The 16,630-nt window shown below is 46.0% G+C and overlaps 1 protein-coding gene across 1 annotated transcript in view; it reads right to left on the bottom strand.

Moving 5' to 3' along the window:
• Positions 1-6,610: 6,610 nt before the first annotated feature.
• Cipc (CLOCK interacting pacemaker) overlaps positions 6,611-16,630 on the bottom strand; it is an 18,646-nt gene continuing 8,626 nt past the window's right edge. Inside the window, exons 3-4 of the mRNA XM_021201898.1 lie at positions 11,926-12,095; positions 6,611-10,154 (exon numbers count right to left, since the gene is read on the bottom strand). Of these exons, the coding sequence (XP_021057557.1) occupies positions 9,267-10,154; positions 11,926-12,095 (1,058 nt within the window). The 3' untranslated portion in view covers positions 6,611-9,266. The remainder of the gene's footprint in view (positions 10,155-11,925; positions 12,096-16,630) is intronic.

Here is a 16,630-nt window from a genome sequence, read left to right as displayed (position 1 = left end):
AAAAAAAAAAAGAGGCAAGTAGGAGGCATTACTTCTCCAGTGTTGGTGTCTAAGGCCTACTGAGACCAAAACCATGAAAGGGTTAACAGTCACTGGCATCCTCCTCTGTGTTAGTCATTATCCTGGTTAATTTTTGTTTGTATGGTTTTGTTTTGTTTTGAAGATAGGGTTTCTCTGTGAAGAACTGGAACTCTCTTTGTAGACTAGGCTGACCTCAAACTTCTAGAGATCTGCCACCTGCGTGCCGGAATTAAAGACATGTGGTTAGTTTTTACTGTAATCTTGGCATAACCAGTTGTTACCTGGGAAAAGGAAACCTCAATTGCAGAACTGTCTCCATCAGATTGGCTTGGTCATATATGTGAGAGACTGATGGAGGAGGGCACAGCCCACTGAGGGTGGCGCCATCCCTAGGCAGGTGGGTCTGGGCTGTATAAGAAAGGTGGCAGAGCAGGCAACACTCCTCTACAGCTTCTATTTCAGTTCCTTCTTGAGTTTCTGACCTGAGTTAGTCTCAATTGAGACTAACTTGAAGTGTAAACCAAGTAAACCTGTTCCTCTCCTAAGCTGCTTTTGGTCATGATGGTTATCCCAGCAACAGAAAGCTAAACAGTCATCATTTTATTCCACACAGCTAGGTCAGCACCTGGAACACAAACCATATTGACAGCTCAAGGAATCTATTGCCCAGAAATAACAATGCCATTGCTTTGGTCACTTGAGGCTGAGAGATCATGAAAACTTTCAGAAGTGAAAATGATCAAGATTTGAGAGCACACACTATATGTGTGTGCATGTGTGCGTATGTGTGTTGTTGTTGTTGTTTGTATTTTGGGGTCTTTGTGGGATGTTGAGCAAAGGTCAAATATAGCCCAGGTTGGCTTTGTACTCCTGGCTCTCTTGTCCCCCAAGTCTCTAAGTACCAGGGTTACAGTCTTGTAGCACCACTCTCGGTACTAAGCTCAGAACTAGTAGCTCACACGTGACTTCCCCCAGCCAAGCTTCCCAGGGCCAGATGGGCTTGCCAACAGAGAACACCTTATTTTCAGTACCTGAGGCTCAAACCCAGAGCCTTGCAAATTTGAGGCAAGCGCTCTGTGTCACCTGCCCTAGAGAATACAAGTCTTTGGGGGCCGGGAGACAATGCAAATCTTTGAGGGGAGAATGAACATCTGAAGGACAAGAACTACATCTGAGGATATCTAAGGTTCCTCAACACAGACTCTATCTGGGGCTGACCTGTACTGCCGGTGCCTGCTCGTCTGACTCTGTGCCCTTTTCTTTTTTCCTTTGAATTAAAACAATAGCAACAGTAAAAACAAGTGTTCCCCGGGCCCACTCGTCCGAATTCTCCTGTAGTTGGCAGGTCAAGGAGGCCCATCCTGGTTATAAGGCGAAACAGCACCCTCACTGTGACCTGACCTGACTGGGATGGCCAGCAGTGTTAGTAATGTGGACTTCACGGCACAGCTGAAGTCTGTAAAACACCTCATGAAAGAGTCACAAACCGGGACAAGGTTGAAATGCTTTTCCCTACCAGCACCTTGGCTGGATGACCATCTATTGGGAAAGCCTTGAAAGAGGCTTCTACCTTGGGTCACCGTGACCTAGCTGCCTGTGGAAGTCAGGGGACAATTGCTTGGGTCATGTCTCCTGCTGTGTTGTCAGGCTGAGTATGTGGCTGTTGGCTGCTTGTGGTATCTGCTGCCCTTCCAGTGTGCTTAGGTTCTGTACATTCCCTCAAGAAAGAGAGGCACAGAGGCCTGCTTAAAACCAGAGGGCGGGAGAATGAGACACTCCCAGGGGAGTCCCAGGCTTGAGAGCCAGGCTTCCCTGAGTGTGAAAAATGGTGGCTCTGAGAGACTGCTGTGTGTCTGTGTGTGTCTCCTTCCTGATGCTGGAAGTAAACAAGCCTAGGGAATTTTACCTCAACATATTTCACCCCAGGGACTGAGGGGATGGTGGATGGGTGGGTCAGAGTGCCTGCTGCACAAGCAGGAGTACCCAAGTTTGAATCCTAAGCTCTCATGTAAACAGTCATGATGGCTGGTGCCCGGGACTCCAGCCCTGGGCAAGCAGAGACAGGTAGATCCTATCTTTGAGCTTGCTCACCAGCAAGCCTAACCAAACCAGGAGACTCTCGTCCTGTGAGAGACCCTGTATTAAGGCAGGAAGGCTCAGCACAATAGAGGAAGACTTCCAGGATTCTCCTGCCCAAGCTTCTTCACTTGCGCGCACACACACACACACACACACACACACACACACACACACACACACACCATCCTTGGATGCTGATGAAATTAAAGGCTCTTAGCTAACAGCAGACACTAGAAGGGGCTTTATCCCATTATTCCTTTATCTGTTGGAAGTCCAGACTTGTCAGAGGTTCCTCCTCAAGACATCTTCTGGAAAGCGAGGCTGGGGAATGTCACCTTTTGATAGTACCTATCATTACTCCTGGACTTGCCTGCATCTCTCCCCACACTCTGTAGGAAAGGGCAGAGACACACCTGTGCCTAGCTAGCCAGTGCTCCTGAGCCAGTGCTCTGCTGACATCCCCTAGTAATAAACTGAATGGCCTTCCTCCTCACAGCCTGCTCTCTCTGCTCATTCCCGTGAACCTTCAGGAGTCTCCAGGGAAGCACTTCTCTGGCCCCTCCAGGGACAATGTATTCATTCGGAGCAGTGAATGGAGATGGTCACTTTAATACAGTTCTCTGTAAAGCTATGGCTTGCCATCAGTAGGTCAGAGGGGGGTCTCAGTTTTTCACGGCTTCTGGTTTTTCACCATCACCCCCATAAAAGGGTGCCAGGAGCTCCTCCCGCGGGCTTCCCTGGTGGGCAATGCTTCTAGACTGTTTGCAGAGACAGGCGGCAGCTCTGCTGTTACAAGGGCCTTTATCAGGATGAAGGGCCTCTTCCATGGCCACTGCAGTTCCTGAGATAAAAACTCTAGGAAAATTAAAAGCATCTATTTTTACTCCGAGGCTCTCAAACCACTCCTGAACGCCATGCAGGGAACACAGGCATTCATCCTGACGGAGGCCCTCAGAAGAGGCGGTCTCAGAATCCAACTTCCTTTCTTTTTTTTTATTTCCCCCCTCGTCTCCTACCAGTTTCCACCCACTTGCTGTGTTCACTTGGTAAGCCACGGGCTTTTCTCACTTTCTTGTTCATCTCCAGCTGCTGAAATGTGCAGCAGGAATCGTGCAGGCTTTTTTTTTTTTTTCAAGCAATTCTCTAATGTCTTGCATAACCAGCCCTCAGAAATACAGGGAAGCCATGTGTTCTGAGAAAGGAAGGATTCTGAGAGAAGCCCAAGTAGTCACGTGTGAGTCCACAGACCACGACCTAGGAAGCCAGGCAGAAGAACCATCCTGAGTTGCCATTCGCTCTCTTGGAGTTAACTATAACTATACATTTTGGCAGTAGAGTCTTAATTACCCCCAAGCCAGTGACAGCCTTTCTGAGGCTGAATTCCATCACAGGGTTGCACACATGAAGGCTGCCTGGCTCTGCAATTTTAAAACCTAAGATGACATTCTTCCACGCAGCGATCTCAGCTCTGTTCTCAACCGAGAACAGAGTCCCACCCTGTTCTCAACGAAAAGTACCAGAGATAAAAGCTGCAAGAGCCAGGCCACTCGGTCCTGCGCTTCTTTCTCAACCGACGCCAGGCCTCAGAAGCTCTTCTCATCTCACATCCCTTTCTGAGCAGACAAAAGGCGGCACCTGAAGGCAGGGACTGGAATAAAAGACCTCACAAAGAGCAATAGCATCTGTGTAGCCCTGACGACTGACAGTGAAGATGTTCACTCGCTCCGCAGCTCCTGACAATACATGGGGAAACATCATCCCTGATTGTGGGAAGAGACGTCTAAAGGGAAATAAAAAGCCAACTGATACACTCTAAAAAAGATTAAAAAAAAAAAAAAACCAAAAACCTAAAATTCACTCCTTTCATCTTAGATGAAAGGCCTGTTTGCAGATAGCTGACCAGCACAGAACGCGATGTGAGTTAATCCCCAAATGCCCTTACTTTTAGCTAATAAGAATTTGAGCCAGCACACCTTTGATCCCAGCACTCAGGAGACAGAGGCAGGTGGAGCTCTGAGTTTGAGGTCAGCCTTTTTTATAGCATGAGTTCCAGGGCAGCCAGGGTTACACAGAGAAACCCTGTCTTGTGGGCGGGAAAAATGAGGCTGGAGAAATGGTTCCACGGGTAAGGATGCTTCTGCGCAAGCATGAGGGCTTGAGTTCAAATCCCCAGCATCCATGTAAAGAGCTATGCGTGGCCATGTGCACCTGTGACCCCAGCACCAGTGGGTGGGGAAGATAGAATTACTGAGACTTGCTGGCCACCAGTCTAGCCAAACACCATGGAGCTCCAGGTTCACTGAGTGACCCTGTGTTAAGGGAATAATGCAGAGTATAACAGAGGAGTACACCTGAGCACGTATCTACATACATGTATACATACAATGTATATACTACACATACAGAAATAATTCCTTATTTAAAGGCCTAGGGATGCAGCTCAATGCGGCAAAGTGCTTGTCTAGTGTGCAAGGCCCTAGGTTCAATGTTTAGCACTAGATAGATAGATTAGATAGACAGACAGTCTCACTTGGGAATCAGAGGCAAGAGGACCATAATTTCAAGACCAGTTTGCACTATATATAGGAAGACATTGCTCCAAACCAAGAAAGAAAAAAATCTGAACTCAATGTTTCATTTTCAGACAGCTGTGTAGCTTGACTGTCCTGGAACTCTGTTTTTCCTGGCTGGTCTCAAATTCACAAAGATCATTTGTCTCTGCTTTCCTGGGTGCTGGGATCAAAGGCCTGGGTAACCACATCTGGATGAGGGAAGTTTTTATATGGGAATGAGGTTGCAATCCGGTACTTATGAAAATGGCAAAAGCAGCCAACATGCTTGTCTAGAGTCACACACCAGAATCAAGATCCAACCGGACACTAGTATAAAGTCACCTTGCTAGAACACAGGCAGCCCATTTTCTAAGGTCCTCCAGTTAGTTGTTCTGCGTCTGTTGATTTTATTTATGCCATGTAATACAGCTACAGCTCTTTTCTAAAAACAAAACCTTTTAAAATTACATTTAATTTACTTGTGTGTTTGGGGTTGGGGGGGGACCATGATGCACATGTGGAGGTCAGAAAACAACTTACAGGGGCCAGTTCTCTCCTTGTCATATGAGGCTCAGTGGTCCCCTCAGCCCGTCAGGCTTGGCAGTCAATACCTGTGCTCACTAAACGGTCTTGCTGGCCACTGCTACAGATCTCACAAGAGGTGATGCTGGGAAGAGCCTTAGAGGTAATTAGCTCTTTATCATTCAGCTCACAGGCTGAGGTAGCCAAAGCCACCAGTAATAGTGGATAAGGATGGGACTTAACCCAGTACCTGAGGCTCTAAGTTCAATTTTCAGCATCATGAAAAAACAAAAATGAAATAGAAATCACACACAAATACCAGCCTTTCGTCTCTTCTGCACCAGGCTATGAACTGTGGAAGCCTCCAAGATCCTATTTAAACAGGCTGGCATGTTCACAACAGGCAGTTCTAGAAGCCTGACTGCACCCTCACCTGGTGTGTGAACATCAAGGATGGGGTCCTCCCAAGCCCACAGGGTCACCTTGCCAGCTCTTTCCTTTCTCACTGTCTTTTTTTTTTTTTTTTTTTTTTTTTTTTTTTTTTTTTTTTTTTTTTTTTGAGACAGGGTTTCTCTGTGTAGCCCTAGCTGTCCTGGAACTCACTTTGTACACCAGGGTGGCCTCGAACTCAGAAATCTGCCTGCCTCTGCCTCCCGAGTGCTGGGATTAAAGGCGTGCACCACCATGCCCGGCTCCAGCTCTTTTCTGAATGCTACTTCTGAAGGGTGGTGTCTCAATTTCAGAAGGGCCTTCTTGAGCCATCTTTATCCATTTTAGATTCATTTTAGTGGCCTCACAACCACTAAATTATTGGTTAAAACTGTTGTAAAGTCACTGAGACTACTGTGTGGGCCAGGAATACTTCTACAGGACTTTACACTGCCAACCCTGCAGATCTTTTAATGAGAGCAAGCTTGTTACACTCCAGTGTCAAGCATGCCAGGAAGCAGTTCTCGGCTGTTATGGGGAAGCAGGGAAGACATCGATCTCCCTGGAGGAAGCAGAGGAAGGCTGAAACATACTTGCTAAGGACCCCTCTGTTATATTAAGAACTTCAGTTAACATGGCTTTATTTCATCTCAGTACACAGCCATAGCCATTCTGCCATTTCAGAGTTCTCTCTGATGTATCAGATGGAGGAAGCCACTGGATGGCCTTCTTGCTCCTCCACCTCCCGAATTAGAACCCTGCAAGCTTGGCAGGCTACTCAGGCCACTACATACGACACTCAAAATCTCCAATATTCAGCAACCGATCCCATATCCCACACAACACAAGGCAATGCTTGAAACTTCGAGGGTTTCTGAGGCAGTGGGATGGAGGGCAATGGTTCTAGGGGTGGCATCCAGGGCCTCACACACCCTAGGCAAGCACTACCCCTAGCTACAGGCCCAGGCCTTAGAGTTTTTAAGCAGTTACAAAGCAAATAGACCAAATTGCTTTCAAGTAAGTGACTTTTATTTTTTTCTTTGACATTTCACAGTCAATTTCTACATAACTTCACACTTAGAAGAATTCACATTTGGTAAACAGTCTCTACCCTAAGGAGGATGTGGCTAAAAAGCCACTTCCGTATATGTGCAAGAGTAATTTGTCTGCTGAAGGAATCATACTAGAGAAGAAAAGTCAGAGGGTACCATAATCAATAAAAGTCAGTGTAGTAAATTACAAACGACGGTAAGTTCTGTAGCCAATTTCAGTCAGGAACCTTTCTAAATGTGTTTCAATATTGCCAATACAAAGGTTCTCCTGTGTGTTGGTCTGAGTTAAAACTGACTTCTCACCTTGGGGAGGCAGCAGCTCTACATGATGCTTTGTAAGAGCTCATGGCATGCAGAGGCCATTGCTACTTACAGCCTTGGGCAACCAATGAAGAACCTTCGGTCCACTCAGGACTTCCTCCAAGTGTTGGTCTGGCCTCCGGCCTCAGAGTGCTCCCTCTGAGATCTAGCCTCTCTCCGGGAGCCCACCTGCTTCCAGCGGCACCAGGGACAGAGAGCTCTGCTAACAGCCTAGAGGCTTGCAGCCGTGCCTCTAAGATCACAGAGGAGCAGTGACTGGGCGGTGCTAACCCTCCACCACTCAGCTGTGAGGATCCATGGTGGCTTTCATCATCTTTTATGGGGACAGGAAGGGAAATTAAAACCCAAATCTAAGAAGAGTCCAAGAGGCTTACAGCACTAGAGGGCTTTTCCAGTGGAGTAGTACATTTGGCTCCCAGCAAGGGCTTCCAGCTTCTGACACATGGGAAGACTCACGGCTGTGTCCAGGCTGCTCTGAATGCACCTGTCTCTACAGCTTTCCTGCCAAACGTTCTGCCAAAAAGGCTGCTTCCTAGTGGAGTGCAGAATGGCCACAATACCATACAGATTCGGGGGGGGGGGGGCACATCACGAGGAGCCAAGTCTGCCCAGAAACATGGACTCTGATTTTGGAAACTTTCAGAAAACAAACAGTAGGTAACAATTCTATGTTGACCAAGGAATAGAGATTTTACCAAGTTGATTATTTTTAAACCAGTCATATCTAAATCATACATCTTTATGAGCAGAGTAGAGCCAACCTGAGTCTTATACTTTTTAAATTATGTTAGAATTACAAGCAACTCTGTAATAAATGTGATTCTTAACTCTGGACCTAGTAAAGCCCCAAGAACATTCATTCTCTCTGCAGGAAAAGATACTGGTCATAAAAACCAAGTTAATTCATAAAGAACAAAGATTTCCAGGAGGATGAACATTTTAACGGAGGACACAAGCCTTTGGATCTTTACCATTTAGACACTTAGTTACCGGCACAGGGAAACTGAAGACCTGGAGACTCCTCAGGCTCTTCACCCTAAGACCAGCCTCCGAGAAGGACACCCACACTTCAGCTCCGCTGCCCACATTTAAGACTAGATGCAAGACCGCTCCATGGTGGCCCCATCATCACAGGGCATGCGTGAGAACCCAGATGTGAAAACAGGGAAGGATCCTTTCTGATTGTTGTGGCCTTGGGGTATCATTTTTCCCTCACAGAAACAGCTGAGTGAGGTACAGACAAGAGACAGCAGATGGTGGACTTACACTAGACCCTGAGGACCCACTGAAGTCATCTCAAGCTTTTGATTGTTTTACCTTGTTTTGATGTTGATGATAGCTTGTAATTTTGATTTTATATTAATTTAGTGTGTGTGTGTGTGTGTGTGTGTGCACATTTGATGGACAATCTGCAGTAGTAAATTCTCCTTCTATCATGTGGGTTCAGGGGATCAAATTCAGGTCACTGGCAGCAAGCACCTTTACTCACTGAGCCATCCTGCAGCCCCATCTCAAGCCTTTTAAATAGTTTGTGCTATTTCAAGTATATATTAACAAAACCTTTCAGCTAGTGACCAAACATGCTGGCTTCTTTGACCCTTAAATCAAAAAGGCAATTCATCAAATACAATTCCAGACAGTATAAATCCATTCTATATTTTAAAAATCTGAAGTATTGCCTACTTGTATAGGTGAGCTCTGGTGTGTGATCAGTGTGTGAGCCAGGTGGCACTGCCCTTTCCCCTTTAACTTTCAAGTGTAAGGAAGAAAGCCTTATGTGGTAAGTGCTTGCACACAGGTACCTGTGCCCAAAGCACTTTAGATTTCACTCACAGGCACAAGGCCTGGGAGAATGAAAACATCTCCTCTTCTTGTTCTCCGTGACTAACATACTTGAGGGAGGACAGTGAAGGGGGCCTTAGGTCACCTACTCCTTGGTTGGACAAGTGTCACTGTGTACACTTATCCATGTCACTGTACCCTGACCCTGGGCAGTGAGGAGGAGGATGGGAAGGAACAGCTGAAAGACACACACAGCCATCTCTCCTCTGTCCAGCTAAGTGCCTGCAGGTCATGGAAAAGGGACTCACGGATACTTCCAGATGGAGTTCCTCAGAGGAACTTAACACACTTAACCTGTGCATGGACCACAGACTAAGACAGCAGCCAGGGACTGGTACGTGGCTTTGTGGGTGAGTTTAGAAAGAAAAGCTCTTAAATAGGCTGTGAAAAACAAGTGTAGTTGTAATAGCAAAGGAGTTAACTCAAATAACTGGAAAATGTTTCTGTGCTATATGTCTGGGTGATCAGACAACGTGTCTAGGTCACTGCCTGAATGACTGGGCCCAGATGTTAGTGATGCCTGCAACTTAGCCCATGCCTGAGGAGCCCTGCTCTTGGTGGCCTCTATAAACATCTGGGTTTGCTCCTTCAGCTGGTCCAGCTCCGCCTGAGTTGCTTGGTTCTGACGAATCAACTCCTTGGTTTTCAGAGTGATCTCCAGCAAACCAGACTTGTGGAGGACCACTAAGGTGTTCTGAAAGCGCCTGTGCTTGTTCTGCCTCTGCTCAGAGAAGATGTCTGGGCTGCGGCAGAGGTGCTCTGCAGCCCACAGAGGTGAACCGTAACTGGCTGACAGTGGGGAGAGAGGGGAACTGCTCTCTAAGCCATGCAGAGTGCTGTCTGACGCACACACAGGGCTGGCAGGCGAAGCGAAGGTCAGACTGGGAGCTTTAGCCACATGGCTGCTGGACACAGGCTGAAGAGTCTGTGGACTTCCACCAGCCCCAAGGGAGGGGACTCCTTGCAGAGCGGAGTCCTCGGTGAGTTTGGAGCTGGGTGGGGCTGGAGTGGAAGGACTGGATAGCACTCGGCCAGTCTTGGCTGGCTCACTGGAAGACAGGCTCGGCCCCGGTCTCTCCGTGCAGATTTTCTTCGGTACCCCACTTGTTCCTCTGTCTTCTGAGTTGAGGCCCCTCTTGCCTGGGTGGGGGGCTATTTTGGTATAAGAATTTAGAATGGGCAAGTAGTTTCTGGATTCTGACTTTTTCTCACCAGTCTGGCATGGGCTGACAGGCGATGGCACAGGTGGATGAAGGACAAAGAGCTGTGGCTGCGCTGAGATCACTTCAAAGGAAGGCTGGACAGTCCAGGACTGGAGCTGGGAGGAGCTGCTGCCCTGCAAACAAAGGAAGAAAGCAGCTGCATCCACAATGGGTAAGTGCAGCCTCCAGCTTCCACACAAGGCAAAGAGGAGGCTGCTCAGCTACGGCTGTGTTTCCCGCGTACACAGGGGAGCCCTTGTTGAGAACAGGGGGAAGTGGCCTGAATTCCACTTATATCTGCATCATACTTTAAAACAAAAGAAAGCAAAAGCAAGCCGGGTGGTGGTGGCACACGCCCTTAATCCCAGCATTTGGGAGGCAGAGGCAGGTGAATTTCTGAGTTCGAGGCCAGCCTGGTCTACAGAGTGAGTTCCAGGACAGCCAGGGCTGCACAGAGAAACCCTGTCTCAAAGAGAAAAAAAAAAGAAAAAAGAAAAAGAAAGCAAAAACAAACACAAAACTTTTTCCTAAGGGAAAACCTGAGGAAAAATCTGGGGAGTTTAGTTTTTTTAAATCCCATCTCTGTATGTGTGATGTGCCTGTGAACATGTGTGTGCACACGAGTGCAGTACCCATGTCAGATCCCCTGGAGATGGAGTTACAGGTGGTTGTGAGCAGTCCAACATGGGTGCTGAAACAAAACTTGGGTCAGGAAGAACAAGTGCACCTAACCGCTGAGCCATCCCTCCAGCCTGAAATACCTATTTTTAATCATGAGCTATCACTCAGAAAAAGAAAACTAGAGGCAGATGAAATAATGGCACAGATGAAATAATAATGCCTCCAACTGAGGCAGTAAGGTCAGAGAGTGTAAACTCCTGCTAAGGTTAAAAGCTGCTACAGTGGGCTGGTGAGATGGCTCAGTGGGTAAGAGCACCCGATTGCTCTTCCGAAGGTCCGGAGTTCAAATCCCAGCAACCACATGGTAGCTCACAACCATCTGTAACAAGATCTGACGCCCTCTTCTGGAGTGTCTGAAGACAGCTACAGTGTACTTACAATAAATAAATAAATCTTAAAAAAAAAAAAAAAAAAAAGCTGCTACAGCTCAGGCCAGGGTGACTCGTCTGGTGAGCGCTGGCCTAACATGCTTGGAGTGTTTTATTGGATCCCTAGCACCACATAACCCTGGCAGAGGGAGATGCCTATCATCTCAGCATCTAGGAAAGAGAAGCAGGAACACCAAGAGCTCAAATCCATGCTCAGCTACACACGGATTCCAAGGTCAGCCTGGGCTACTGCAGACCCTGTCTCAAAACAAAAACTAACTCCAAATGAAACCCAGAAGTGATTCCATGAAGGTAGCTTGTCACTAGGCTTCCTATCTCCTGACCAACCAGCAGTCTGACCAGCTGTCCTTCCTTTTGTCCCTCTGCTGGGGAAGCTTCCTCACTCACTTCTGAGTGTGGCTGCATGTTTTCAGTTCTCTCTCTCTCTCTCTCTCTCTCTCTCTCTCTCCCTCTCTTTCTCTGTGTGTGTGTGTGTGTGTGTGTGTGTGTGTGTGTTTGTGTGTAAAAGAGTGTGTATGAATTTCAGTATAAGTGTGTATACATGTGAGCTCAGGTGCCCTCAGGTCAGAGTAAGGCATGAAAGAATAATACACACACACACACACACACACACACACACACACACACTTAAAAAAACTAAAGCTTAAAATTTTTTTTTAAATCAGAAAACAAGACCAAACAGCATCAGTAGCTGAAAGGCAAGGCTGTCTCTCTCATAACAGAAGTGACATCAGTGTGACTCCCTCAGTGCATTGAGAGGCGTCTCTACACTTGAGCACACGGGAAGCTCAGAAACTTTCATCTGCAAAGACTCGGGATCCCACTGTCTCCTCACCTGCTTGACCAGCACATTCTTCATGACGACCATAGGGGACAGCGTGGGGAAGGCATTGTTTGCAGCTTTGGAGGTCTGCCTCAGCTTGTCTTCTCTCTTCCAGCCCAAGGCGCTCAGCATGTCCTCTGACTCCATCTGCTCTGCGGAGCTCAAACATTCTGAGCTCCCATCTGGTGGGCACAAAAACGGTCAGTTAGTTCCCTTGAGCTATGGCTCATAACCCAACTCCTAAGGAGCCACGGACTCCTTAAAATAGAAAGGAACATCTGGGATAGGTAAGTGTCTGTGGATGCTCTAAGGTTGGAGATTTCACTGGCTGTTCAATAAACTATCTTCCCCCTCCATAGGTTTGACTACTCTGCTTGACTTTCTGCAAAACTCTTAGAAAGCCCTGTGTCAGTCAGGGTTTGTCTGAGAGCAATAGGCACCAGATCGCAAGAGAAATTAGTGGAAGACTACAAACTTAAATGGTTGCTTTTATTTTCTTGTTACATTTTGTATGGATGGATGGGGCGGGGTATGTGTGTCACTGCACATGCAGGGGACAGAGGACAGCCTATGAGGGTCAATTCCCTGCTCCTAGGCTGTCAGCCTTGGTGACAAGTAACTTTACCTGCTGAGCCATTTCACCAGGGCCAGGTCATTACTTTTAAAACTGTTTTTGAGCCGGGCGTGGTAGCGCACACCTTTAATCCCAGCACTCGGGAGGCAGAGTCAGGTGGATTTCTGAGTTTAAGGCCAGCCTGATCTACAGAGTGAGTTCCAGGACAGCCAGGGCTATACAGAGGGGAAAAAAACAAAAACAAAAACAAAAACAAAAAAAACTGTTTTTGAGAAGTGGGGAGAAAGTGTAACATTCATAAAGAAAGAAAAGATACAGAAATCTGGGACTACTCTAAATGCTCACCAATATGTGGCTCGGTGGACAAAGAGTTTCCCTGGAAAGTACACAGCCCTGGGTTCCTTCTCAGGCACTAAGTACTCTAGGTCTGGTGAATACCTGTAATGTCAGCACTCAAAAGGAAGAAGCAGGAGGATCAGGAGTCCAAGAGAGAGAGACTGGGGGGAGTGGGGGTAGGGTCAGGACAGACCAGGTATTGTGGCATATACCTGTAATCCCATCCCTCAGAACGCTGAGCCAGAGAAGTTCAAGGCTAGCCTCAGTTACACACAGAATACCCCAGTCTCAAAAAAAAAAAAAACAAAAAAAACAAACAACCAAACAAACAGGGACCGGACAGATGAATCAGTGGTTAAGACTTGTTGCTCTTCCAGGAACCCACATAGGGTGGCTCACAGCCACTTGTAATTCCAGCTCCAGGGCATCCAATGACTTCTTAAAAAAAAAAGAAGAAAGAAACAAGAAAACAAACAAACAAACAAAGCCTCACAAGTATGTCAGAGTAATCTGAATGAGGCAAGATAAACTGTAAATATATTTATACAGCTTGGCCAAAACTGATTGAAAAATATTTCTCAAAAAAAAAAAAAAAAAAAAAAAAGAAAGAAAGAAAGAAAGAAAGAAAGAAAGAAAGAAAGAAAGAAAGAAAGAAAGAAAGAAAGAAAGAAAGATAGATAGATAGATGGGGGCTGGAGAGATGGCTCAGCAGGTAAGAGCACCCGACTGTTCTTCCGAAGGTCCTGAGTTCAAATCCCAGCAACCACATGGTGGCTCACAACCATCCGTAATGCGATCTGATGCCCTCTTCTGGAGTGTCTGAAGACAGCTACAGTGTACTTACATATAATAAATAAATAAATAAATAAATAAATAAATAAATAAATAAATAAATGAAGGAAGGGAGGGAGAGAGAGACAGAGAGAGAAGAGAAAGAAAGACCTACTTATCAACAGACGTGTAATTCAACAGAGGTGTAATTCAAAGTCTAGTAACACTTATAAAAAATCATGGCTGTTGGAGTCCTCCCCTTGATCCAAATGGATACCTCTGATTAAGAACTACTAGACTAGAAACAAGTGTGATTCCTGGACTCTGGAGCTGAAATGCATTCTACACATAATGAAACTAGGTGTCAGATGCTGGAGAGATGGCTCAGCGGTTAAGAGTACTGACTACTCTTCCAGAGGTCCTGAGTTCAATTCCCAGCAACCACATGGTGGCTCACAACCATCTGTAATGGGATCTGATGCCCCCTTCTGGTGTGTCTGAAGACAGCTACAGTGTACTTAGATATAATGATAAATAAATCTTTGAGCCAGAGCAAGCAGAATTGATCAGAGCGAGCAGAGGTCCTAAATACAATTCCCAACAAACACATGATGGCTCACACCATCTGTACAGCTACAGTATACTCATATACATAAAATAAGTAAATATATCTTTAAAAAAAAAAAAAAAAGAAAATGGGAGCTGGAAATAGCTCAGCAGTTAAGAGCACTTACAGAAGACCCAGGTTCTGTTCCCAGTCCCCATATTAGGTGACTCACAACCTCCTGTAATTCCAGTTCTAGGGGATCTGATGCCCTGTCCTGGCCCCCACAGGCACCTGCATGTAAATAGTGCACAAACTCACGAAGAGACACATGCATACAAATAAATAAATCTTAAAACAAACAAACCAAAACAGATTAAGACTAATTAACCGTTTCCTTTTGTTTTGCAAAGGAAAGTATACAACATCAACAATATGGTGCTCTAATGATTCCAAATGTAGGGAAGCTATCAGAAAATCCAGAATGTGGGGCATTCTATAAAACTACAGTCCTGTCTTGTTCAAAGATGACAATGTCACAAAGAAAAGGAAAGAAAAGATGGATGGCTACTTTGGATTAAATAAGATTAAAAACAGGCTATCTTCATGCAGTGCACATTCAACTGGATGCTGGATCCAAAAGCCAAAAGATGAAGACAAATGCTATACTTTATTAGGATAACAGAGTATTCTACAAGGGTTGACTTTCTTGAGTGTGATGATGGCATTATAATTATATAGAGAAATTTCTATGCTCCTCAGATTTAGACTAAAGATTTATTGATGAAATGCTAATTGTTTGAAGTTTACTTTTCAAACAGTTAAGCAATGTACACAGGGGAGGGATATAAATAAGGCAAAATAGTAATTTCCTGTGTATCTGAAGAAAGAATCTTTCTGATGGAGGATTCAATCATTTTTAATTAGATTTGAAATTTCTCAAAATAAATTTGGGGAAATAATTAAAATAGAAAACACACTCCATCTTGGTTTTGCAATTTTTTAAAAAAATGTAGTTTATCCTATGTGCATTGGTATGAGGGTGTCAGATCCACTGGAACTGGAATTACGGACAGTTATGAGTTGCCATATGAGTGCTGGGGATTGAACCTGGGTCCTTGGGAAGAGCAGACAGTGCCCTAAACCACTGAGCCCTCTCTCCAACCCTAGTTTTGCAAATTTTACCAAAGTGCTTTTCAGCCTTTTGGCTAAGATCAAGTATAAATGTCATCATATCCAAAGTAGCTGGACTAAGTCAGGTAGTGACCATCTCCCTGGAACCTGCCCCAAGAATGACCAGTAGCTTTCACTGGAGCCACCTTCTGAAACAGGAACGAGGCGACAGTGTTACCTACCGCCTGTGTCTGAACAGCACAGTACTTACTAAGAAACTGGACTGACACTGTTAGACTTTAGAAGGAGGAGCTGAATGCCAGTGGCCCTGGGAATTACAAACAAAGGACTGTGGTAAAGTCTGCTCTCTTCTTTGACTTCCTCAAGCGGTTAAACTTTTTCAGTGAGCCTTCATTACCTGTATGATCTCAGAACAAAGCAAAAGCATGTGTGATACTGAAAGAGAAAAAAGCCCTCAGTGTTCTCCAGACCTTCAGCCTTGTTTTATAGACCCCACTTTCCAGGCCCTTCCGCAGCCTCAGCATCAGGATCTCTAGGAGGGCCTAGGGATCTAAATCTTCAATAGTCTGAAGCTTCCGGTGAGCTTCAGGAGGCAAGCCTGCTAAGCCATTACATTCAGAGAAGGAACCCACAGTGCTGCAGGCTGCCTCACCCTTCCCTGGACTGTCCTGGCCCTGGGTAGGACACTAATTCCTCTGTTCTAATCCCTGGGTCAGGGCTGTCCCTTTCTCTGAGTAATCGTCTGTTTATAACTTCAGCATGCCTATGAGACAAAGCATACCAATCTAAGAAGGGACAAGTCCAGACTTCCTGACAGCAGCATGTCCTACTATAAATCAGTAAATCAGTAACAACGGGGCAACCTGGGTAACACCTGGAGTGATGTGTATGCCTGGGTATAAATCCTTCCCTAGAAAAAGATCCATTCTCAGGATAGTGAGCCTGAGTCCCTCCATCATTACCCTGAGGCTCTACTGGGACAACACTGTTGGCACTAGTTGCCCAGTAAGGGTAGTTCAAGCCACTGACTACCTTCAGACCTAGAAATAAGAGTGTCAGCACAAATCTAAGAGGCTCATGGAGGGATGCAGCCAGCCCATTTGGGTAAGGCTCAGGACAGCTGTGATCGGTCATATATGTTTGGCTCAGGGAGTGGCACTATTTGGAGGTGTGGCCTTGTTGGAGTAGGTGTGTCACTATGGGCATGGGCTTTAAGACCCTACTCCTAGCCACCTGGAAGTGAGGGTTCTGCTAGCAGCCTTCAGATGAAGATGTAGAACTCTGCACCATGCCTGTCTGGACACTGCCACACTCCCACCTTGATGATAATGGACTAAACCTCTGAACCTGTAAGCCAG

The sequence above is a fragment of the Mus pahari genome, chromosome 7, assembly GCF_900095145.1.
Source record: "Mus pahari chromosome 7, PAHARI_EIJ_v1.1, whole genome shotgun sequence".
Taxonomy (NCBI): domain Eukaryota; kingdom Metazoa; phylum Chordata; class Mammalia; order Rodentia; family Muridae; genus Mus; species Mus pahari.
Note: the sequence above shows the minus strand (reverse complement) of the source record. Positions and strands in the feature narration are given on the sequence as shown.